At 40.9% G+C, this 24,213-nt stretch overlaps 1 protein-coding gene across 1 annotated transcript; it reads right to left on the bottom strand.

Moving 5' to 3' along the window:
* Positions 1 to 330: 330 nt before the first annotated feature.
* Thumpd1 (THUMP domain containing 1) lies at positions 331 to 6,229 on the bottom strand. Its single transcript, XM_041667255.1, has 4 exons — positions 5,966 to 6,229; positions 4,479 to 4,653; positions 3,399 to 3,647; positions 331 to 2,529 (listed from the first exon to the last, which is right to left on the bottom strand). The coding sequence occupies exons 1-4, from the start codon at positions 6,194 to 6,196 to the stop codon at positions 2,123 to 2,125; spliced, it is 1,062 nt and encodes a 353-aa protein (XP_041523189.1). The 5' UTR covers positions 6,197 to 6,229; the 3' UTR covers positions 331 to 2,122.
* Between the last annotated feature and the right edge of the window lie 17,984 nt (positions 6,230 to 24,213).

The following is a 24,213-nucleotide window of genomic DNA, read 5'->3' as shown; positions in this document are numbered from 1 at the left end:
TATGATGCTTAAACCAACACAGAGTGAAGGGTTTAAAATGGCCAGGGTCTAACAACTCCAACGTGAGACATGCCACCGGTCTGTGCCTTATTCATCTTGTCCTGACTAATTCAAAGTAAAGGGGGGCTGTCTGGGAGACGTGGTAAGATGTTTGCATAACTAGTCTTTATGAAATCAGCCCGCTCAAGCAGATTAAATACTGTTCAGATCAGGAACAGAAATGACGCAAAGGCCAGTCAGTGAGTTTTTAATGAAATTCGGTATGGGGCTGGTGTTTGTTCTGAAGTAAATATTTTAAACGTGCTTTTTATTTAGTATTAATTATTCATGAATAAATTTTAGCATCTTTATTTCTTGGGATTATGAACCTGGATTTTTGATACACAATCATACATCTAAGCATTTTTCTGATAAACATACCATACACATAGAAAGTCATTTAATATGGAACAGAAAAAAAAAGTACAGAATGCCAAACTTTACAGAACAAATTCGTTTTTATTTTTTAAAATATCAGAAATTTGAAAACAACCTGAACATTCAGCTGTAAAAGAACAAAATGCAAGTAAAAATATTTGAAAACCATGTTCATCTTTGGAGAAACATGTCTTACAGTAACAGGCTTTGTCTGTAGAACAGAACAGGTGCACTGGGATTTGGTTTCTGCTTCTTTATTTTCTGTTTTAACTGCTATAGCTTAAAACAACAAACAAACAACCAGAAAGCCCACTCAACTCCTATGCTGAGACCATCTGTAAACTAACACACTGAAATGTCAGTGAAAATAAAGTTGTCAACTCTCAAAGCAAAGGAAAATGATAAATGAACTTAGATGCAAGAACATACAGCACCATACAACTGGCAAACAGCCAGGCACACTCAGGATCCACTGACAAAAATAAATAAAAATGCAATGGAAACCAAAGTATTAAATCACAATCTGAAGCGCAGCTTCTTCGTCAAGCCCCAGAACCTTGCGTCTGAACAAACGGTACTTTATCCTGGGTCCTCTGCCCTACAATATTAAAGGAAAAGTCCTTTATCTCGGAGCAGGCCTCAAGAAGGCACTAGGATTCTCTCCATCCTTTCCCAAGTGACACTAACACATATCCTTTCAAGATGGTTTCAATCTAGACCTGAATTAACATGTCAAAACCCGAAGATGCTTCAGCCCCATCTGCATTAGCAAGGTGCTGCCTACTCTGCTTCTCCAACATCCTCTTGTTCTGGCTTACTAAGCAAGACTCCAGCATCTAAGAAGAAATGTATTCTCATGTCACTTGCTCTTTGCTTAGCCCCTTGTGCTGGGAACCGTAGCATTTATATTTTCTAACTTGTATTAAGATTTAAACACAAACCTTTTTCCCAGCCCAATGTTACAGCCACTTCACAGTCCCTACCTGGACAGTTTGTTTTGCAGTGCTCATAGGTCGCTTTGACCCTTCACATCTCTACCTATGAGGAACTCTTGAAAGCATGACAAACTGGAAGGACAGCTTGGACAGCAAGCAGTCCAGGGAAGCCCCGGGGCAGTAGCTTTCCACTGTTTTTGTACTTGTACAGGGTGAGTTGGCACAGAATCCTCATCCCTAACCTTATGGGAAACACCCATGGGCCTACACCTAGGACAGCCCTCTTTTCTCACATCTTCTCTAAAACTGCAGCGATGGGCCATCACACTTGCTTTTAACATTAAAACAAACATAACAAGGAAAACAAAAAGTACAAAGTCATCACAAAGTGATTCCCATATAACCCACAGTGCCACTTCTTTATGTATCCAATGAAACGTGTGCAGCACATAACTTCCTCAGAATGAGAATGTCCTGCTGATTTCCCACTAAGACTCTGTGTAGTTCCACATGAGTTGGCAGTGCTTAAAGGGTAACTAGAGAAAGTAATCAGGAGGCAGAGGCCAATGCCCTCCTACCACCTCCCCTAGGTAACAGTACACGGGGCTGCACACACTGCCTGGAATGGCTCTAACAAAACTGTCAATGGAGGCTGTGAGATCAGCATGAAGCAGCACACAAAAGTCAATACATATTATCACAATTTTACATTGAACCCCAATAGCTTGTTGCAGAACCCCAGCTGAGACCCAACTCCCCCACAGAATGACCTATGAGAGCTCATTTTCATTTGACTTTGGTCCTTCTGAGACTCCACTTTCAAGTTCAGGTTTAGCTTCTTCCTCACTTCCTGCTGGGGTTTCAGACCTTGGTTTTCTCTGCTCCAGCTCCTCGCTGCTCTCTGGTGCCACCTGCTGGCTATTTTTCCCTTCCGAAGGATCACTTTGACTCACCTTGGCATCAGGTTCCAACTTTGCTTCTTTGCCATTTCCCAGCTTTGAGTGAGGCTGTGAGTCTTTTGCACTCTTTACTACCTCCTGGAGGTTGTATTTTCTAAATAGCACATAATCTTTCACAACACTCAGGCAACACACAGCTTTGATGATTTCTACTACCACCGTGTACTCTGGATTAGTGAGATCCACTTTATTTTCTGAATTGAGGCTGCCCACTATTCCTGTAACAAAAATAGGAAAATGGGCTAAGAAGGAAGATATCATTACGCCTGATATAGTCAAACAGGCTTTTATCTCTTACCATCTCGGATTTGTTAAAACAGGGTTTATTAAGAATTAATTGTTCTTTGTGGCCATCAATCAAAGTCTATTAATACTTTATTTTCCAGACAGGGTCTCTATGTACCCCTGGCTGGCCTGGAACTCACTATGTAGACCAGGCTGGCCTTGAATTCATAGAGATTCACCTGCCTCCACCTCCCAACTGTGGGGTCAAGTGCCTGGATCCATCAACGCTTTTAATAACTAAATGCAAATGAAACCTTGAGACACTTAATAAGAGAACATTTGGTGGAGTGGAGAGATGACTCAGCAGCTATGAGCATGCATTGCTCCTACAGAAGGCCCATCTGTTCGGCTAGACAATCGCCTGTTAACTCTGGCTCAAAAGGCTATGACAGCCTCTTCAGGCCTCTGTGGGCAATGCACTCATGTGTGCAAACCCAACTAAGTGTGAATCAAAATACTTAGGGAAAAAAACAACTGTATTTAACATGAACAGACTGTTTTTAGTTGTCATTATCCCTAAACAAGACAGTTTAATTTTCATGGAAGTTCCATCAGACTTAGAATTCTAAGTTATCCAAAGATGATATAAAATATCCAAGAGAATATGTGCAGATTATATGCAAATACTACACCAAGATAGTCAGTTTATATAAAACTTACCTGGGCACTCGCAGGTTTGGTATTCCTAGGGGATCTAATGACCAGTCTCCCATGGGTATGGGTAGACAACTGTACTTTCCCAAATAGCTGACTTTTTCCAGAGGCTCTGCCTCCCATCTATAAAATCACTAGTAGAACCCACCTGCCAATTCTTTAATAACTTCTTCTCTATTCATATGGCTGTTATTTCGAGACTTATAGACAATCTGAAATGTCCCTTTGTTTGGGGCTTTAAACCAGGGCTCCAAAAACGTTTCTGCGTATTTTTTCATGTCTTCTAAGAAAGCTTTGCATGTGCCTGAGATGGGCAGCATTCGCAGAATAACTCGTGTCTTCTTTTTCTTGGTTTTGTACATATCCTGTAGAATATGATGCACCAGTTTCTCGGGTTCTAAGAGAAAAAGAACAAAACAAGGTTCTGTACCAATTAGTGTTTCTCTAGTGTCTATCATATACCTAGGACTTTAACTTTCCACCATCTATACTGCTTCTGCTATAAATAAATGTTGATGTTCTTGTAATACAAACTAAGAGCAACAAGCATTCTACAGCACATTTTTACAAAAACAAAATCTGTACTTTACTTGAAGACTTACTCAGCCCACCAGCTACTGTGTACAGAAACCCAGCTCTAGCTGGGAAAGAATCCCAGCACCATGGAGCACAGCACAACACAGTCAATCACAGGCTACTTCCCAACTATACGTCGTCAGAGACGTTAGTGTTAGTATTTTTGAATTAGTGATCATACTTGAAAGTCAAAGGAATTCCATTTCCAGATCTTTAACTAATTGGATCGGGTCCTCCATTTCTAAATGGCAATTAAGCCTGGTACTAAGTAGCGGCTGCTCTTTTGAGACAGAATATATACTTTCATTCTACCTTAAGTTACACACAAAGAAAGGACACTGCACTGCCAGGTCCCCACTCTTAAGTCAACGCTACCCTCACCACCTTCCATTCTCCATACTATTATGAGACTAAAATAATACAATTCCAAAATATGGAGTAAGAAACAAATTCCCCGAGTGTGGTATTTGTCATCTGAAAATGGTTTCAGAAATATCTGGGCACGGATCTACCGCTGATGGAACGTGGGAGACATTACCACAATGTGACTTGACAGCCACACCATGAAGCCACTGTCTAGGCAGTATCTGTTAAGACAGAGATGCCCAGATACCGTGGGATCAATGATCTCAGGGGCATTATTTACACACACCTATCCCAAGGGTCCTGATGAAGACTACATTGTTTGCTCCGCTCTCCACTGACTGGAATCTTCTTAGCCTCATCTCCGTAGAAGCCTTAATGTCACCAACTTCCTTCTTCAAGGCAGCCTCGGCATCATCGTCTTCTCCCTCACTTCCAGAGGGCTGCTGGTCTTTGTCTATAAACTGTTTACATAAAACCAGTGAGCGAAAGTGACACGGCAGCTCATGTTAAAACACTGCAATTAACTACTTATGTGAAACCCCCAACGGCACAGGTTTCAACATTGGCTCTAAATGATTTTATTAGGTGATTAAAATAATACTGCTTCCAAAATGTAGATCATACAGTGAATTCCCTGAATGTGGCATGTATCCTCTGAAAATGGTTGCAGAAATATCTTGACAGAGGCAGCAATGTGTTCATCAGATGAAGCGCACGTCACAGTGGACTTTAACACCACCAATGACTATCACTGCGGCCGACAGGGTACTTTCTTTTTGGTAAAGTGGTGGCGCACACCTTTAATCCCACCACTTGGAAGTCAGAAGCAGGCGGATCTCTGTGAGTTCAAGGCCAGCCTGGTCTACAAGAGCTAGTTCCAGGACAGGCTCTAAAGCTTCAGAGAAACCCTGTCTTGAAAAACAAAGAACAAAACAAAACAAAAAAATTAGAACCAAATGCATAAGAGAACTAAAACCATGACGCCTGCTCTACTAATAAAAAAAAAAGGCACAGAAGGAGGTCAAGAACTTGCTTAAGCCTGGCATAGTGGCCAATACTTGTAATCCTTACACGTGGGAAGCTGAGGCCAGGCTGAGGTAGCCAGCAGTCTTCCCTCAGAAACAGAAGGAACACAACAACAAAAAGGAACTTGCATACAGCACCAGCAGATATAGGACACGCGCTCCTACCTAGGGGGTTTTCATTTCATCCAGATAATAAAAATAACTGTGTACACTGAAGGCGCTGTAACAGGTTTATAGTCTGTCCACTCCACTCCAATAATGGGAACCGCTGCACTATCTTTCTCCACACTTCGGGGTGTGCAGAATCTAAGTGAATAATATCATAGCTTCCAAACGGCCATAGAATGAGATTTGGGATTCATCAAGTTTTTATTTTCTGAAATGTATTTTCAAGTACACTTGGAAAATTAGCATCCCGTATCAAACTTCCACTACCTAAGAGAGATTTAACTTGTACCAACGTCACACGGTCCCAAGAAGCGCGCTTCTCAAAGTTCTTCAGCACACTACCTGGTCCACAGGGGCAATCAATACGTGGGAGCCACAGTCATTAATGATGTCAAGAAACGCCCCAAAGAGCCAGCCCACAAGTATACACCCACCAGGCAGGCGACCTCAACAGTGGCCACACCGGGGGAGGGGAAGGCAGGCGAGGTCGTTAAAGCACCTTACAGGTGCGTCGAAGCAACCGCCGCCTCCGCTCCCCGGAAGAGGCCTGCAGGAGGTTTGATCTCCCCGAGGTCTGTACCTTTTCGGGTCCGTACATGTCGTCGCCATACTCGTTGAGCAGGCTGTAGGCCTCCTCCACGCACTTGCGCTCATTCATGTTGCAGGTGATGAGGATGCCCTGCAGGCCGGGCTCCAGCTGCCTCGGTCCGCCTGCGTCACAGCGCCGGGCTCGCTTGGCCGGCAGAAACTGGGCCTTGCCTTTGCGCTTTCCGCCAACAGGCTGAGAAGTCTGCTGAGCGGGGGCCGCCATGCTGCCTCTGCTCCACGTTCCTTGGCGACTATGTCTGCGCGGACGCGGAGTGCTTGCGTCACATGAGCGCGACAGGCTGCCCTGAGGGTCCTGCCCGTCACCTTCGGCGGCCCCGCCCCGCCCCTCCCCTCGCGCGGAGTGACAGCCGCTTCAAGGCGGAGCCAGCGTGAAAACGTAGAATTTGGACTCTAACTGGACTTAAAACGCTCTCACGAAGAACTGGTTTATTTACTCACTCATATTTACTGATTTTTCTTAAAGTTAATATTTATCGTGCTAGGCACTATCTAAAATGCGGCGGTCAGGCCATCAGCAGGCCATGAAGTTTATTGTCCTAATAATAAGCCAAAGTTTCTTAGGGGGTTTGTGTCTTTACAAATCTGCATATCCAATACAATTTCCTCTGGTGGTGCTGTGAGACTACACCAGATATGCAAAGTAAAACAAGACACGGGAAGCTGAAGGGATTCAGAGAAGGCAGATCCTGGTGCTATAGGAACGTGAAACACTGAGTTGTAAAATGTGCCTATATACTGTATTCATCAGTTTCTGCATGCTTCTGTTAGACACCGAAGTCCTAACATATGGGAGTGCCAAATGTAAGCTGTTCTATCGGGGAGCACTGTGTAGCGCAGGCTAGTGAAGAAGGCACTCTTTCCTGAAATTTTAAGGTCTACGTGGCAGCAGGAAGATCCAGCCTCTTTTGATGGACTGAACCCTGAAAAGGTACACAAAGGCGTTATTTATTGTTACGCAAAGTATTTCCTCATACCAAGGTCCCTAATCTAATTTACGTGTCTTAGACAATGAGAGCGAGCATCACGTGCCTTCATGACTCTAGTCCTTTATTATGTGTCCTCTAGAATACAAAATAATACAAGAGCCCCAGGTGTGGCTGAGACATCTTGTAATCAACGTCACAGGTACAACGCCCCTTCAGCAAAACTATCACTGTTTCCCACGATGATTCTTCAAGGTCAAAGTACTTTTAAAAACAGTAATTCATTCTACTATCCACCCCAGATACAGTGAATGCTAAATCTTACAGCATTCCCCCTTTGGCTTAAGCTCATTTAACTACATTGAAGGTTATGCAGCTGGACAGTGAAGGCAACCTTTTTTCTCCCGTGTTGTCTCATAGTCTTACATACATAAGTCAGAATACACTTGAAAGCCTCTAAGATTTTTATGGTAAAAACAAGTATAACAATTGCTAGAATAAGAAAATGTATTAAGTGATTCATAGGATTAAATGAAGCTATGACACCTGCAAGGGTTCCCGTAGCATCCACTCCAGATACATCAGGCCACTTAACTAATTTAACCCTCAAATCATTTGAGAAGAGTTAGGGTGACTCAACCAACACATTTTAACATTTTCCCAAGCATACTTGCTTTCATTAAACCTTAAAGGTGTGAAACAGTAAGTTGTAACATTTCCATCACATCTTCACTTAATTGTTCCTTAAAGTCTCTAACGGATCTCCCAAAGGTAACACAGCTTGTCTCAAGTCAGCTATTTAATTAATCATCTCACTATCTTAGTCTGTTGAGCCCAAAGTTTTGCAGAATGCTGATTTTAATCTCTAACAAATTCAGCAGTTTGAATTTCTTTAGGAAGGTCCATTCTGGCTGTTGCAGCAGAAGCAGTCAATGCAATAATTCCTATAGCCACAGCAATAATCAGTCCAACCATCTGACATGTTCTTTTTAATATTCTCTCAATGAGTTTCTGGCCTAGAATCAGCACAGGTGAGTCTTGTCATGGCCTTGACAACTTTACCAGTATCCAGACTGCTGGCATGCTCTAAGAATATATAAACTTTGGAAGTGGCATCCAATAACATACTAGAATTAAAGCAGGTATGGAGAGAACAATGTTCACAAGTGATACTATAATTATTAAGGTGCCATTGTATAGGTCCTTTCAACAATATATAAGGTAATGGTACACATGGTACAAAACTGTGACTTTGATTCAGTCTAAAGGACAAAGTATGCTCAACATCGTCAACGTTTAACTTTCCAGGGCTGGAGAGATGGCTCAGAGGTTAAGAGCATTGTCTGCTCTTCCAAAGGTCCTGAGTTCAATTCCCAGCAAACACATGGTGGCTCACAACCATCTGTAATGTGTTGAAATAAGAGCGGAGGGGCTGTGTCCCGCCACCCAGCCACCCGCACGGCTACAACAGTAATGGGGTCTGGTGCCCTCTTCTGGCCTGCAGGCATACACACAAACAGAATATTGTATACATAATAAATAAATAAATAAATATTTAAAAAAAACAAAAAAAATTAACTTTCCAGAGTTTAAAAGGGCATAAGGCACTTGTCAATTTCCACAAATTAGTCTGCACTGAATTGAAAAATTGTAACATAGAGCCTGACATTCCAACTCCATGCCATTGGATAGGTTCATCAACACTAGAGCTAATTTCTAAAGTCTCATTCAAACCATACTGCTACCATCTTGACTCCGAGTGAGAATATTTTCCTCAAGGGAAGTTGTAAGGGCTCCAATTAATGACATCTCCGTGGGAGATGTTAATAAGTACTCAAGGATTTTTACCTTTACATTGTTGCCAATGTACCCAGTCAGATTCTTTGTTGGTAATCCACCTCTCACAAGATGGTAGATTTATAGAACTAGTAACATTAATTTCCTGTCCCCTAAAACTGTTAGGAGCCAATTTCCTCCTAAAATCATTACAGGAACCATCACCCTGGGGAGTCTGCAGAGAACCCCACACCCATAATTGTGTTAGGAATCGTTCTATTGACAGAGCCTACCCCACACCCAAATTGGCTGTTTATGGAGAGATATCTGTTAGCGGAACCCACCCCACATTCCAAACTATCTAAAGATTTAGGTGTGTCAACTTGTGACTTCTTGGCCTACAGTGACCTGACCGAAGATAACCTCCTGCCTACGTGACCAACGAGGACCATGTGACCAACGTGAACCATGCAGCAAGAGCCCAGGCCCCTGTGCCCACCCCCAACTCCTTACCCTATATAAAGCTGTACCCCATCTCTAATAAACGGAGGCTTTGACAGGAACCCCAGCTTAGCCTCCTTCTTGTCTCCTAGCTCATATCTTTTAGGTAGTGCCTCTCCGGGACCCTGGAATAACTGACTGCCAGGTGGGTTACTAACCCTAGACTGAGTAGCCCACCCCAAAAGGCAATCAGCATAAAACCAAACGCATGAAGCATATAAAATTTATCATGAAAACTCTAGGCAGTACTGTGAATATGCTAACAATGAGGATAGATTACATAATGCTTTACTAACTTAAAATTTTTTTAAATGCCAATGAAATGGGGACAACAGCTTATATTTAAAAGAGGATTCTTTTAATAGATCCCAAGTTGAAGCATGATTAATAAAAACCCAGAAACAGATATTGGGGTTCAAGCTGAAGATCTGAAAAGCAAAGCAACTAGCCACTAACTCTTACCTCGATCTAAGTCCAAAAATGGTGATCCTGCCTCCAAGAATCTCAGAATATGACTGTATCTGTGAGCTGTCTGCTCCTGTCTTATATTCTTCTCTAGGGATGGTATTAAAGGCGTACACCACTGGGATTAAATGATGTAGGTGGGTCTTCTATTTATCTGTTGTTTCATTGGTTAATTAATAAAGAAAACTGCTTGGCCTGATAGGTCAGAACATAGGTGGGTGAAGTAGACAGGACAGAATGCTGGGAAGACGAGAAGTGAGTCAGATGCCATGATTCTCCAACCCGAGATGGATGTAGGTTGGAATCTTTCCCCGATAAGCCACCACCTCGTGGTGCTACACAGATTATTAGAAATGGGTTAACCAAGATGTGAGAATTAGCCAGGAAGAGGCTAGATATAATGGGCCAGGCAGTGTTTAAATGAATACAGTTTGCGTGTTGTTATTTCCGGGGCTAAGCTAGCCGTGCAGAGCCAGGCAGGATGAAAAGCAGACCTGCCTGCAGCTCCTCACTACAATTAAAGGCATGCAGCATCTGGTTTCTATGGCAAAATTGTGTGGCTTCCAAGATTAAAAGTGTGTGTCACCACTGCCTGGTCTATAAGGCTGACCAGTGTGGCTGTTTTACTCTCTGATCTTCAGGCAAGCTTTATTTATTAAAATCCAAATGAAACACCACTACACCAAGTAACATGTTAATGCTACTTGTCAATTATTAACAGTGTAGAATAAACAATTTACCTGCATTTTATTTAGTAGAAAAATAACTTTTGTGTGTTCTTTATCAGTAACCACATTATTTAATAAGTTAACAACCTGCTCTGTTTCAGGTGTTACATTTTTATAGAATTAAACCAAGAATTTTCAGAAAGCAACTTAAAGAGGAAAGCCAAATTTTCAGTAATGATAAACAAACAAGAGCATACCCAATAAAATAGTTTAAAATCATAAATTTTGTTTTTATTTCATTCATTATGAAAATTAAACATTCATTTAAACATTAATTAGACAAGAAAGAGAACATCCTCCATACAATGAGTGACTAATAACTATTAAAATTTAAACAGCATTGACTTAGTACTTTATGTCTTGACTTTCTTTTTTTCTTACTAGATGTTGGATTTGTTTTAATACATTTTTCTTTCTCCCTTGAAGGAACCATTGATAATGAGTTATTCACATTATTAGGGAAAAGCAAAAAACATTTCCCACAAAGGGACTTTTAATATTGAGTTATTCCACTCTGAGGGAAAACAACAACAACAACAACAACAACAACAATAACAAAACATTTAATCAAAGTTAAGCAAATGAATAACAAGAACCTTCTAAGTGCATTGCTGATGGGCTTGCTCAGGCTGCAGCAGTGACACGGGTCCCTGAGTCTCTGTGATTCAGATGCCAGTGCTCTGTGCTATCAAACCCACAGCCCTGAGTTTCACAAATCCTTCTTTTTTTTATTATTGGAAAGAGCCTGTTATCCCCCTCTATTTCTACTGGAAAGAGGCCTTTTACGTTTCTTTATTTTTTCTTTATAGGGCCTTTTTCTTTCTAGGCCTTGATTCATTGTGTTTCCTTTTTCTATAGGGAAAATTCTTTTTTTCCTGATTAAATATTTCTCCTTTTTTCATCAAGAAATTTCTTTTTTCTTTTCTAATTTCCATTCTTTCACCTTTCTCTGTTGTGAAGCTGCCTTCTGAAACTTCCTTTCTTTCCCCTCTCTCTACTGAGAAGGGTCTTTTCCCTCCATGTATCCTTTGTCTTAGGAGTCATTTTACTTGTTGTTGCTCCTGAGATGGAGAATTTAAATTCCCCATGTTCCTGCCCTATCCTGGACTAGTCTCGCCTACTACTACGTGAATATCTTACCTCCAGTTTGGGGTGTCTGGACCCTTCTTTCCTCATGCCTCACATCATTGGTCACCAAATGTCAGGTGCATTGTTACGGGAGGTCCTCCCACTCCTCCAGCCTATCACCGCTGAGATACCAGCCCATTGGGGCGTGGTCTCTCTCCCTTTAAAAAAGCGGCCACTTCCCTCTCCTCTCTCTCTTCACTTCCTGCTCTGCCGGGGACTAGACTCACTTCCTGGTTGCGCAGAGGGCTGACAGTGATCTGTAAGTTTTTTCCCCTTTAAATAAATACCACCCTATTAATCATAATTCCAAACTGCTGTGGCATTGTTTATGACTTACGCCTTCAGTTGGCACCCAACGTTTGGTTTTAGAACCTCTCCTTTCCCCGCTCAGCTGCCGGCCGCGAGTTCGGCTTGGCAGGAGCCCTCCCTTCCTCAGCCGCCGCCGGCGGCCTTGGCCTCCCCACGTGGATTTAAACTCCACAGGCCTGCGTAGTCTCTGCTGCGTGGTTTGCTCTTTTCTGAGTCGTTCTTAAATCTCCCTAGCAAGCACAGCTCTTAAGTGGCACGAACCAGAGCACGTGGTTGCTGAAAGCTGCAACCCCTCAGGGTGACTCTGTCACGTGGAGGCATAAGCGGCTTCTAGGTTGCTCTTCTCTCTACGCCTGGATTCTGGGTTTCTGGTTCCGTCTCTGGAATTGATTTAATTACATTTACTTTGTTGAGCAACTTACATTTTCCAGTTTTTAACAAATACTAGGCGGACTCTGAAACAGGACTCTGTTTTCGTCGCGACTTGGCAACAGCGCCACCTGCTGGATAATAGGTAATATGGCAGTTTTCGTTTCCAACGCGAATTTTACTGTTCTGGTTGCCAATACAATGGGTTATATCATGCAAGGTTTATATGACTATGGGGATAACTTAATTTACTTGTTACTAGGCTTCAGTATTCTTTTGAATATTCTATCATTTAGGAAGAACATGGCACTCCTAAGAACCATACAATCTTGTTCGAGACCAGCCTGGTCTACAAGAGCTAGTTCCAGGACAGGCTCCAAAACCACAGAGAAACCCTGTCTCAAAAAACCAAAAAAAAGAAAAAAAAAAACAAAACCATACAATCTTTACTAGAAACTCATGCAGGTCAGGAGATTCAGGATTCAAAAGAGACAATAATATAAAGACTTGAAATGATTGAAGAAATGATTGGAGCTGGTGAACAGAGTAATAAGGCACAAGGACAGGATACAATGCCAACACCAGCCATTAGAACTGGCTTACCAAAGGTATTAGCGGCATACCCTATACTTAATTCTGACAAAGCGTCAACTTCTAAAGGCTCAAAGGGAGTCAGAGAAGCTAGATGGACGCCAATAGCAATGAATGATCTAAAAGAAATTAAGCAAGCTATTGTTAATTTTGGCTTGCACTCTGCATATGTAAAGGAAATGATAAGGACTTGGGCTTCTAATGTTAGAGCTACCCCCCATGATTTCCATCAGTTAGTGTCTGCAGTTTTAGATAATGGACCTTCCTTGATGTTTGGAATTTATTTCAGAGAAGAATCCAAACATATGGAACAGCAAGGAAGAGCAAAAGGTGTCGAGGTTTCCCAAGATCAAATTCTTGGTGCAGGAGAATATGCTGATCCACAGGTCCAAGCTCTTTATGATGATGAAGTACTGTGTCTATGTCACCAAGCAGCTTTAAATGCTTGGAATAGTATACAAGATCCAGCAAAAAGGGTTGAATCATATACTAGAATTAGGCAGGGACCGAGAGAACCCTTTATTGACTTTTTGCAAAGATTAATTAAGGCTCTGGACATATGGGTAACAGACCCAGAAGCTAGACGAATACTTCTTGAATCTCTAGCTTTTGAGAATACAAACATAGAATGCAAAAAGATAATTGGGCCTTTAAAGTCTAGATCAGCTCCTATGGATGAATGGATTCAGCATACGATGAATGTTGAGACGTTTAGTTATAACGATGAACCTTGGGTAGGAGAAGCGATTTCCACAGCAATGAGGAGACATCAAACTGCCAGGTGTTTTAATTGTGGTAAATTAGGACATCTGAAAAGGGATTGCAGGCACAGAATTTCTAGGAATATTATCTCCTCTAGGAATGACAAAAATAGGAGACCTAGGCCTTCAGGTATATGTAGGAGATGCGGTAAAGGCCGACATTGGTCCAATGAATGCAGGTCAACAACAGACAAACAAGGCAACCCGATACCGTCGGGAAACTCCTTGAGGGGCCTCTCGCAGGCCCCCAAGCCAACAGTGGCCCAGTCATTCCCAGTCACAGTGGAGAATGTGCCTCAACAAGAAAATTAAAAGCTCCAATTTCTGCTGTAAAAAGTAATACTGGTCTAATTGATGAAATACGTGTGGAGGATGAGTCAAAAAACCCAGTAGGACAGAGTAAACGTGTATTTTGGCAGATTTCTATCAATGATCAAAGACCAAAGCTAAGAGTCTGTATAAATGGCACTTTTATTGAAGGCTTATTAGACACAGGTGCGGATGTAAGTATCATTACCCCAGAATCTTGGCATCCGAATTGGCCTCTTCAAGAGGTAGATGTTCAGTTCCTGGAAATTGGAACCCTATCTCGTGTAAAAGAAAGCACAAGATGGGTTGAATGCATAGGGCCCGAAGGGCAAATAGGAAGACTAAGGCCATATATAGCCAATATTGCCATAAATTTATGGGGCCGTGACCTGCTACAGCAATGGAATACCCAGGTTAACATTCCTGTAGTTCCAGGAACTCATAATTCTGGGAAGGATATGATGAGGTATTATGGAAAAAGGTCACCAGCCATTCAGGCTGTACAAGAACATACAGCAAATACCAAACCTTTAGAGGTACCAACAGCCCTACCTTTAAAATGGCAAACTGAGAAGCCAATATGGATCAAACAGTGGCCTCTAGCTGAAGATAAACTACAGGCATTGGAACAGCTGGTGCAAGAGCAACTAGATGCTCACCATATTGAAGAATCAACAAGCCCTTGGAATTCTCCTGTGTTTGTTGTAAAAAAGAAATCTGGTAAATGGAGAATGGTGACAGATCTAAGAGCTGTCAACAAAGTAATTCAACCTATGGGCCCACTACAATCTGGAATTCCTTTGCCTTCTCTGTTACCAAAAGGATGGCCTCTTATAGTTATTGATTTGAAAGATTGTTTTTTCACTATACCGTTACAAGAAAAGGATAGAGAAAAATTTGCCTTCACAGTGCCTACTTATAATAATTCTCAGCCTAATAGGAGATATCAATGGACTGTCCTCCCACAGGGTATGCTCAATAGTCCTACACTGTGCCAATATTTTGTAAGTAAGCCATTGGAAATAATTTGTAAACAATTCCCCAAGTCCATCATTTATCATTACATGGATGACATCTTGTTATCTGATTCAAATAAAGATACTTTAGGAATGATGTTTGAAGAAGTAAAGAAAGTCTTGCCTAGGTGGGGATTACAAATTGCCCCTGAAAAGATTCAAAGAGGAAATTCTATTAATTACCTAGGTTACAGAATAGGGTTAGAGAAAATTAAAACGCAAAAGGCACAAATTAGGAGAGACTGCTTAAAGACTCTTAATGACTTCCAAAGATTGTTAGTAGACATTTCCAGTCTAAGACCAGCTGTTGGGATAACACCTGATCTAATAGTTCATTTAAACAAAACCTTAGATGGTGATAAAGATTTGAATAGTCCAAGAAAACTGACAGCTGAAGCAGAAAAGGAACTGACAATGATTGAGGAAAAATTACAGGAGGCACATGTGGATAGGGTGAACCCAAATCTTAGCTGCATCCTAGTCATATTGCCTTCCAGAATTTCTCCTACAGGGATTCTAATGCAGAGGGAAGATATTATTTTAGAGTGGATATTTATACCTAATAAACCAAGTAAAAAATTAAAAACTTATGTGGAAAAAGTCTCTGAATTAATTATAAAAGGTAAGCTGAGACTTCGTCAACTAGCAGGTATAGACCCAGCAGAAATTATAGTGCCTTTTACTACTGAAGAAATAAAAAAGTTATGGGAAGATAATGAACCGTGGCAAAGAGCTTGTGCTAATTTTTTGGGAGAAATTAATAGCAACTATCCCAAAAGTGGTAGACTTAACCTCATAAAAAGAACTTCTTGGATTCTTCCTAGAATTGTACGTGATGCTCCAATAACTGGAGCCCGTACGTTCTATACTGATGCAAATAAATCAGGGAAAGCAGGTTACAAGTCAGATGAATTGAGTAAGGGGGAACAAAGCCTTTATAATTCTGTCCAGAAGGCAGAATTATATGCCATTCTTATGGTGCTAAGGGATTTTAAAGAACCTCTTAATATAGTTACAGATTCACAATATGCAGAAAGAGTTATCTTGCATATTGAAACCGCTGAATTTATACCAGATGACACAGAGTTGACTTCATTGTTTATCCAGGTACAAGACATAATCAGGAACAGGCTTTGTCCGATGTACATAACACACATCCGGTCCCATACAGGTCTGCCTGGTCCTCTAGCCCAAGGCAATGCTGAGATTGATCAATTATTGATTGGAAGTGTGTTGCAGGCCTCAGAATTTCATAAGAAGCATCATGTCAATAGTAAAGGCCTAAAGAAAGAATTTTCCATTACTTGGCAACAAGCTAAGGACATTATAAAGAGATGTCCTACTTGTTCTTTCTATAATCAAACACCGTTGCCTGCAGGGAGTAACCCAAAGGGTACTAAGAGAAATGAAATCTGGCAGATGGATGTGTTCCACTTTATGGAATTTGGTAAATTAAAATATGTACACCACACCATAGACACGTATTCAGGTTTTCAATGGGCTACTGCCCTGAGCTCAGAAAAGGCTGATTCACTAATCACACATTTATTGGAAGTTATGGCCATCATGGGTATACCTGTGCAAATAAAGACAGAAAATGGTCCAGCATATGTATCTAAAAAAATGAAACGCTTTTTTGATTATTATAATATAAAACACATTACAGGTATACCAAATAATCCTACAGGTCAGGCAGTTATAGAAAGATCAAATCGTACTATAAAGGATATGCTGAACAAACAGAAAGGGACCGAAAATACCCCCAGGAATAGATTACATAATGCTTTATTAACCTTGAATTTTCTTAACGCTAATGAGAAAGGAACGACAGCAGCAGAGAGACATTGGATAATGGAAAAGTCTGCTGAACTAAATCAACCGATTTATTTCAAAGATGTGCTGACCTCTCAATGGAAGCCAGGAAATGTGCTACGTTGGGGAAGGGGTTTTGCTCTTGTTTCCACAGGAGAAGAAAAATTGTGGATACCATCAAAATAAAGTTTCGATTTGAAGAGGAGAAACCTCTTGGAAAGGAGAACTGACAACTTATCCACAATGATGATATTCATACAGGTGGTAAGAAAAACATATAGAATGGGGGCAGGGTTCTGTTCTTATCTCCACAGGAAAACACTCATCTTTGAAAAATTCAAGGGACCCTGGATATTTGGATACTGACAGATGGAAAAATACCTGCCCAATAGGAAATATCAAGAAAACTGAATGGGTTGTGTAAGTAAAATTAAACCATATTTCTAAATTTATAAAGCTGGTTTTGAAGTTGGACTCTGGCTCAATCCCTCTCCAATTCCAAGCCTGTTAGTAAGAGAAAAACCCAGAGTTTCTGGAGTTTCTGTCTCATGTCAAGAGCCATGATGTGGGACAGAAAGAAATATGAGTTTAGAAAACATCTTTGCTTTTCTTCATATCTATCATACTTTTCATTGAATATATCTATCATGTCTTTCATTGAATATATATATATATATATATATATGTCTATATGATTAATGTTTAAGTTTTTCATAATGAACAATGAGTTTTTCCTGAAGTGACATTTGAAGTTTCCAGGAAGAAGATGGGGCCCCATAACAACAACTCCACCTGGTTGATATGACGTCATGATACTGATAGCGCTACTACAAGACCTGCTTTGGATACCAGCTGCACAAGACAGTTCCAACTTGGTTAGCTGAAATGGTGCACATCTTATACAACATTTTGGCCAGACCTGCACAAAATACTCAGAGACTATTGGCAATTTTAAAAGACATTGATCTTGAAATTTAACCATCATTTTACTTTCACAGGATCCCCCAGAAAGAACGTCGCCCCCATGACAGCTGGAAGTAATTCTAGAGGACGACGTCCCCTCTCCCAGTAAAGTTTGCCCTTGGGTTTAGGGACATCATTTAGGGGTTGATTATAATTAGTATACGATTAAGGGTTGGGGGAGGAATTTTATAAGCTCAGGGATCATTTTGGAAAAAAAAAGAGGGATGATGGGATAATAGATTTGTAATTGTGAGTTACTGTTTTTAGACAAATATATTCGTATAGATTCTTTCTTTCTTGACACAAAGTTAAATTATATTGACTATTGTAAGCATGCATGTTTCTACCTCTGCTTAAAACATTTTTTATGTATTGACATATATTGTATTGATATATATATTGTATATATTTACCATATTGCAGTGTACATTTCTACCTCTGATTAAGATACTTATATAATGTTTGTGTATTGATATATATTTACCTACTGCAGTGTATATTTGTACATTGTTTATATTTGGAGGCCATTGTCCTCATTTGTTTCACAGTCGTTTATTGTCTTAGTCTTTAAGTTAGATAGATATTGAGAATTATATAGACTAATAGTCATCTAAGTTTGTCATTTATAATTAGACTAATCAGGTTCTTTAGGTATATAGAGATTATACTCAGTATAGATAGATAATCTTCAACTTCTTCAAAAAGCTGTAGAAAATGGCCTTTAATCTAACTCAGAGTTTTGCGGTAGTGAGACACAATTGCTCCTGGCAACACCACTCTATTCCCGAGAGAATGTTGACCACCAAAGACACTCCACCTGGAGCCTTCTTTTTGGCAGAACTGGCCTTGGGGCAAAGAAATGCCCATACCCCAACCACTGACAAAGATACAGAGCATGCATCAATGGATAAAACAGGGCTGTCATATCGTGCCAAGACAGGGTAAGATAGTTTTGAAAAGTTGCTTGCCTTTGAAAAATGGTATGTCAGTTATGTTAGGCCTTAGCCAATGTTGGTTGCTTCAACGCTGCTAATGTGACTTTGGGTGATTGCCTAGGTAGCTAGTTGTCTCTGTGATTTGTTGCATGTTTTGGAAGTTGTTTTACTGAACTTCCTAATTACCCAGGTAACATTATTTCCCTTCTCAGATCTTCGATGGGGTTGAAGACTATATAAATGCAGTTACTTTCTCTCATGACTTGGCCAAGTTATTTATTATACAAGACCTAAGCTACTTAGAATAGGATATTTGTACTTATTGTATATAATGTCATAGTAGGTTTAGAACTCTCTTATTTAAACAAAAGGGGGAGGTGTTACGGGAGGTCCTCCCACTCCTCCAGCCTATCGCCGCTGAGATACCAGCCCATTGGGGCGTGGTCTCTCTCCCTTTAAAAAGGCGGCCACTTCCCTCTCCTCTCTCTCTTCACTTCCTGCTCCGCCAGGGACTAGACTCCCTGGTTGCGCAGAGAGCTGACAGTGATCTGTAAGTTTTTTCCCCTTTAAATAAATACCACCCTATTAATCATAATTCCAAACTGGTGTGGCATTGTTTATGACTTACGCCTTCAGGTGCATCATGTAGCACAGGCCAGTGAAAAAAGAAGACACTCCAAGATGGAAATTTAAGGTCTGATGGGGGAGTGTCATATATCAATCTGTTGATTTCATTGGTTAAGCAATAAAGAAACTGCTAGGCCCATTTGATAGGCCCACCCTTAGGTAGGCGGAGTAAACAGAACGGAAGGCTGGGAGAAAGAAGCTGTGTCAGAGAGACGCCATGCCCCGCTCCTGGGCAGACACATGTGATGAAGCTCCAACCCAGGATGGACGTAGCCCGGTAAGACCAGTGCTCACAGATTATTAGAGATGGGTTGATCGGGATATCAGAATTAGCCAGTAAGGGCTAGAGCTAATGGGCCAAGCAGTGTTTAAAAGAATACAGTTTCCGTGTAATTATTTTGAGTAAAGCTAGCCGTGGGGGCGGCCGGGTGCTGGGGACGCAGCCCCGCCGCTCCTAATACTACAAAGGTCTATGTGGCAGCAGGAAGGTCCAGCCTCTACTGATGGACTGAGCCCTGAAAAGCCATACAAAGGCATTAGTTATTGAAAGTTACACAAAGTATTTCCTCATACCAAGGTCCCTAATCTAATTTACATGTCTTACGAAAGGAGAGCATCACGTTCCTTCATGACTCTAGTCCTTTATTATGTATCGTTTGCAATACACAATAACACAAGAGCCCCAGGTGTGGCTGAGATGTCTTGTGAAATGGTTGCAATGCCCCTTCAACAAAACCAACACTGTTTTCCACAAGGATCCTTTAAGCACTGCTTAATGGGCCATACTGGCAGGAGCATGGAAGACAGGGGTACTAAGAGTTATTTGAACTGGAACTGGCCCAAGAGGTTTCAGAGGAGAAGAATTTTACTAGTTGTCTAGAGATCATTCTTGCGATATTTTGGTGGAAAATGCAGCTGCTTTTGCCCTTTTCTGAATAGTCTGCCTGAGACTAAAGTGAAAAGTGCTGGATTATTCCATTAGCATAGGGAATCTCAAAACACCCTACATAGACTCTGCTGTGTGGTTACTGATGGTAACTCTAATGAAAATTTATAATGAAAAGGAGTAAGCTGACCAAATAAAATACAAAACATACAGATTGAGAAGGGGTGCCAGAAAATGGAATAGAGCTAATCCTGTGTTCAAAGAGATAAAAGGATTAAGAAAACAGATAAAGGGAGTGGTGACCTCAGAGCAAGATCCCATCAGCTAAGTTTCCATTTGTGAAAAGGAATTAAATCTTCAAGTCAATGGTGGTGCAACCCTTTAATCTCAGCACTCAGAAGGGCAGAGGCTGATGGATCTCTGAATTGGAGGCCAGCCTGGTCTACAGAGCAAGTTCAAGGCCAGCCAAGCTTAGTCAGTAAAGGTAACAAACAAACAATCAAAAAACAAATGGTTGCTGCCTTCTAAACTACGGCTATCCTAGCCAGCAACGGCAACTGTCACTAGCAGTGGGTAGGCTGCAACAGCAGCAATCCGAGGAAATTCTGTTCCCGTAGGCACCGACACTTTCAAAGCTACTAAGAATACTTATTTAAGACTCTGCAAGTTCAGCAGTCATTTTTCTGTGGGTCCCACATGTCCAGTTCATCTAGCATAACATCAAGCAGTCCAGGCAAGGGCAGTTTCTATTTTCATTCTTCTACATGTTGATATCTAGTCATGCCAGCACCCTTTATTGAATATGCTTTCTTTTTTCCATTTGATATCTTTTGCTTCATTGTCAAAAATCAGGTGTATGAAGGTATGTGGATTGATATATGGGTCTTAGATATGTTTCCATTGGTCTTCCTGTCTGTTTTTATGTCGATACCAAGCTGTTTTCAGTACTGTAGCTCTGTAGTAGAGTTTGAAGTCAGGGATTGTGATGCTTCCAGAAGTTCATTTATTGTACAAGATTGTTTTGGATATCTTGGATTTTTTTTGTTTTTTCATATGTAGTTGAGTATTGTTCTTTTGTGGTCTGTGAAAAAATTTGCTGGGATTTTGATGGGCATTGCATTGAATCTGTAGGTTTTTTTTTTGTTAAGATTGCTATTTTTACTATGTTAATTCTACCTACCCAAGAGCATGGGAGATCTTCCCATTTTCTGGTGTCTTCTTCAATTTCTTTCTTCAAAGATTTAAAGTTCTTCTCATACAGGTCTTCCACTTGTTTGGTTAAAGTTACCCTGAGATATTTTATGCTATTTGTGGCTATTGTGAAGGGTGATGTTTCTCTGATTTCGTTCTCAGCCCATTTATCATCTGTGTAAAGGAAGGCTACTGAATTTTTTGAGTTAATCTTGTATCCTCCTATATTACTGAAGGTGTTTATAAATTGTAGAAGTTCCTTAGTAGAATTTTTGGGATCCTTTATGTAAACTATAATATCATCAGCAAATAGTGAGAGTTTGACTTCTTCTTTTCTGATTTGTATCCCCTCTATCTCCTTTTGTTGTCTTATTGCTCTAGCTAGAACCTCAAGTACTATATTGAATAGATATAGGGAGAGAAGACAACCTTGTCTTGTTCCTGATTTCAGTGGGATTGCTTTGAGTTTCTCTCCATTTAGTTTGATGTTATCTGTTGGCTTGCTGTATATTGCCTTTATTATGTTTAGGTATGTTCCTTGTATCCCTGCTATCTCCAAGACCTTTATTATAAAAGGATTCAAAATAATTTCTTTTTTCTTTCTTCTTTTTTTTTTTGAGGCAGGGTTTCTCTGTAGCTTTGGAGCCTGTCCTGGAACTAGCTCTTGTAGACCAGGCTGGCCTTGAACTCACAGAGAGCAGCCTGCCTCTGCCTCCCAAGGGCTGAGATTAAAGGCATGTGCCACCATTGCCCAGCTTCAACATAATTTCTTAATGGTAAGTTATCTAAGGTGTAAATGATATAAAACATATAAGCATCAATTATTAGCATAGCAATTACATCTTACTGCTCTACTGTATCCTATTTTGTATATTTTATTTGTAGTATAGAAATAAAATAAAGCAACCCCAATAATTCTATTAGGAAACTCTTACAGCCGATAAACACTTTCAATGACATGACTCAATACAAGATTTACTTTAAAAAAAAAAAATCCAGCCGGGCGATGGTGGCGCACGCCTTTAATCCCAGCACTCGGGAGGCAGAGGCAGGCGGATCTCTGTGAGTTCGAGACCAGCCTGGTCTACAGAGCTAGTTCCAGGACAGGCTCCAAAGCCACAGAGAAACCCTGTCTCAAAAAAAAAAAAAAAAAACAAAAAAAAAAATCCACCAGGCAGTGGTGGCACACATCTTTAATCTAAACACTCGGGAGGCAGAGGTAGGTGGATCTCTGTGAGTCTGAGGCTAGACTGCTCTACAGAGTGAGTTCCAAAGCTACATAGAGAAACCCTATCCAGAAAAACAAAAACAAATACAAAATTGTAGCCCTTCTATATACAAATGACAAACAGACTGAGAACGAAATCAGGGAAACAGCACCCTTCTCAATAGTCAGAAACAATATAAAGTATCTTGGGGTAACCCTAACCAAGCAAGTGAAAGACCCATATAGTAAAAACTTAAAACCTTGAAAAAAGAATAGGAGAAGACGTCAGAAGTTGAAAAGATCTCCTGTAGACAGAAGTTTCTCTCCTGCCTGGTCCTGCAGCCATTCAGTCCCAAAGAAACACACAGAGGCTTATATTAATTATAAATTGTTTGGCCTATTAGCTCAGACTTATTATTAACTACCTCTTACAACTTAAATTAATCATAATTTTTATCTATGTTTAAGCCATGTGGCTTAGTACCTTTTCTCAGTAAGGCATCCTCATCTTGATTCCTCTGTGTCTGGGTGGCAACTGTGTCTCTGCCTTTCTTCTTCCCAGAACTCTTTTAGTCTGGTTGCCTCATCTATACTTCCTGCCTGGCTACTGGCCAATCAGCATTTTATTAAACCAATATGAGTGACAAATTTTTAAAGTGTGCCACAGCATTACCCCACAGCAATCTCCTACACTCATGGATAGGTAAGATTAATACAGTAAAAATGGCCATCTTAACAAAAGCAATCTACAAATTCAACACAATCCACATAAAAATTCCAACACAATTCTTTACCAATCTTGAAAAGATAATACTCAATTGCATATTTAAAACAAAAAAAACTCAGGGAAGCTAAAACAATTCTGAACAATAAAAGAACATCTGGAGGCATCACCATTCCTGATGTCTAGCTGGACTTCAAAGGTATAGTTATAAAAACTGTCCATCCTCTGTAACCAGGCAATCCTTCCAGGGGTGGGACTGGGACACCAACCCAGCCACAAAACCTTTTGTGTAGACCATGCTGGCCCCAAACTCAGCAGAGGTCCATCTGCCTTTGCATCCCAAGTGCTGGGACTAAAAGTGTGTGCCACCATGCCCATTGTAGAAATTCCTGTCTTTAACTAAATTTGAGTTGGGTTTTTATCACAAGCAACTGAATGAGTCATTTATTCACACACCACATTTATTGAATGGCTAACTTTTGTCAGATGATACATCAGCAGCAAACAAAACAAAACAAAAACAAATTTTATTGTCAAACTTTGTGATAAGATAAGCAAAAGGCTGTCAGAGGGAAAAGAGTGCTATTTTAGAGAAGTCGGTGTAGAAAGTGCCTCTGGCAGGGGATCTCCCCAAAGGAGGATTTGGCCACAGGCTCTCAGGGAAGAGTTTCACGCAGTGGGGGTGCAAAGCTGGAACGTGGCTGGGTCTGGGGCGAGTAGCGGGACTGCTGTGGCTGAAGGGCAGGGAGGCAGAGAAGACCCCACAGCTTCTTAGAGTCCTCTGAATGACTGGTATGCTGAGAACCACTCAAGTGACCTGGCAGTGTCGATGCGTGGTTCTTCCCGGTTACTGAACACTCTTATCAACCCTGCCCAAGGCTGTATTTATTCATTTCAAAATAGCTCTGAGTCTCCTTCAAGTGTTCTTTCCTCTTTCTGAGAACTTCTGCCATTCACAGTACTAGCCCTCACAACAGCTCCTGAACTCCCGCCTCCAC

The sequence above is a fragment of the Microtus oregoni genome, unplaced genomic scaffold (assembly GCF_018167655.1).
Source record: "Microtus oregoni isolate MIOR12 unplaced genomic scaffold, Mior012 000016F_ref0000370, whole genome shotgun sequence".
Classification (NCBI taxonomy): Eukaryota; Metazoa; Chordata; class Mammalia; order Rodentia; family Cricetidae; genus Microtus; species Microtus oregoni.
This window is presented reverse-complemented; position numbering and strand designations above follow the sequence as displayed.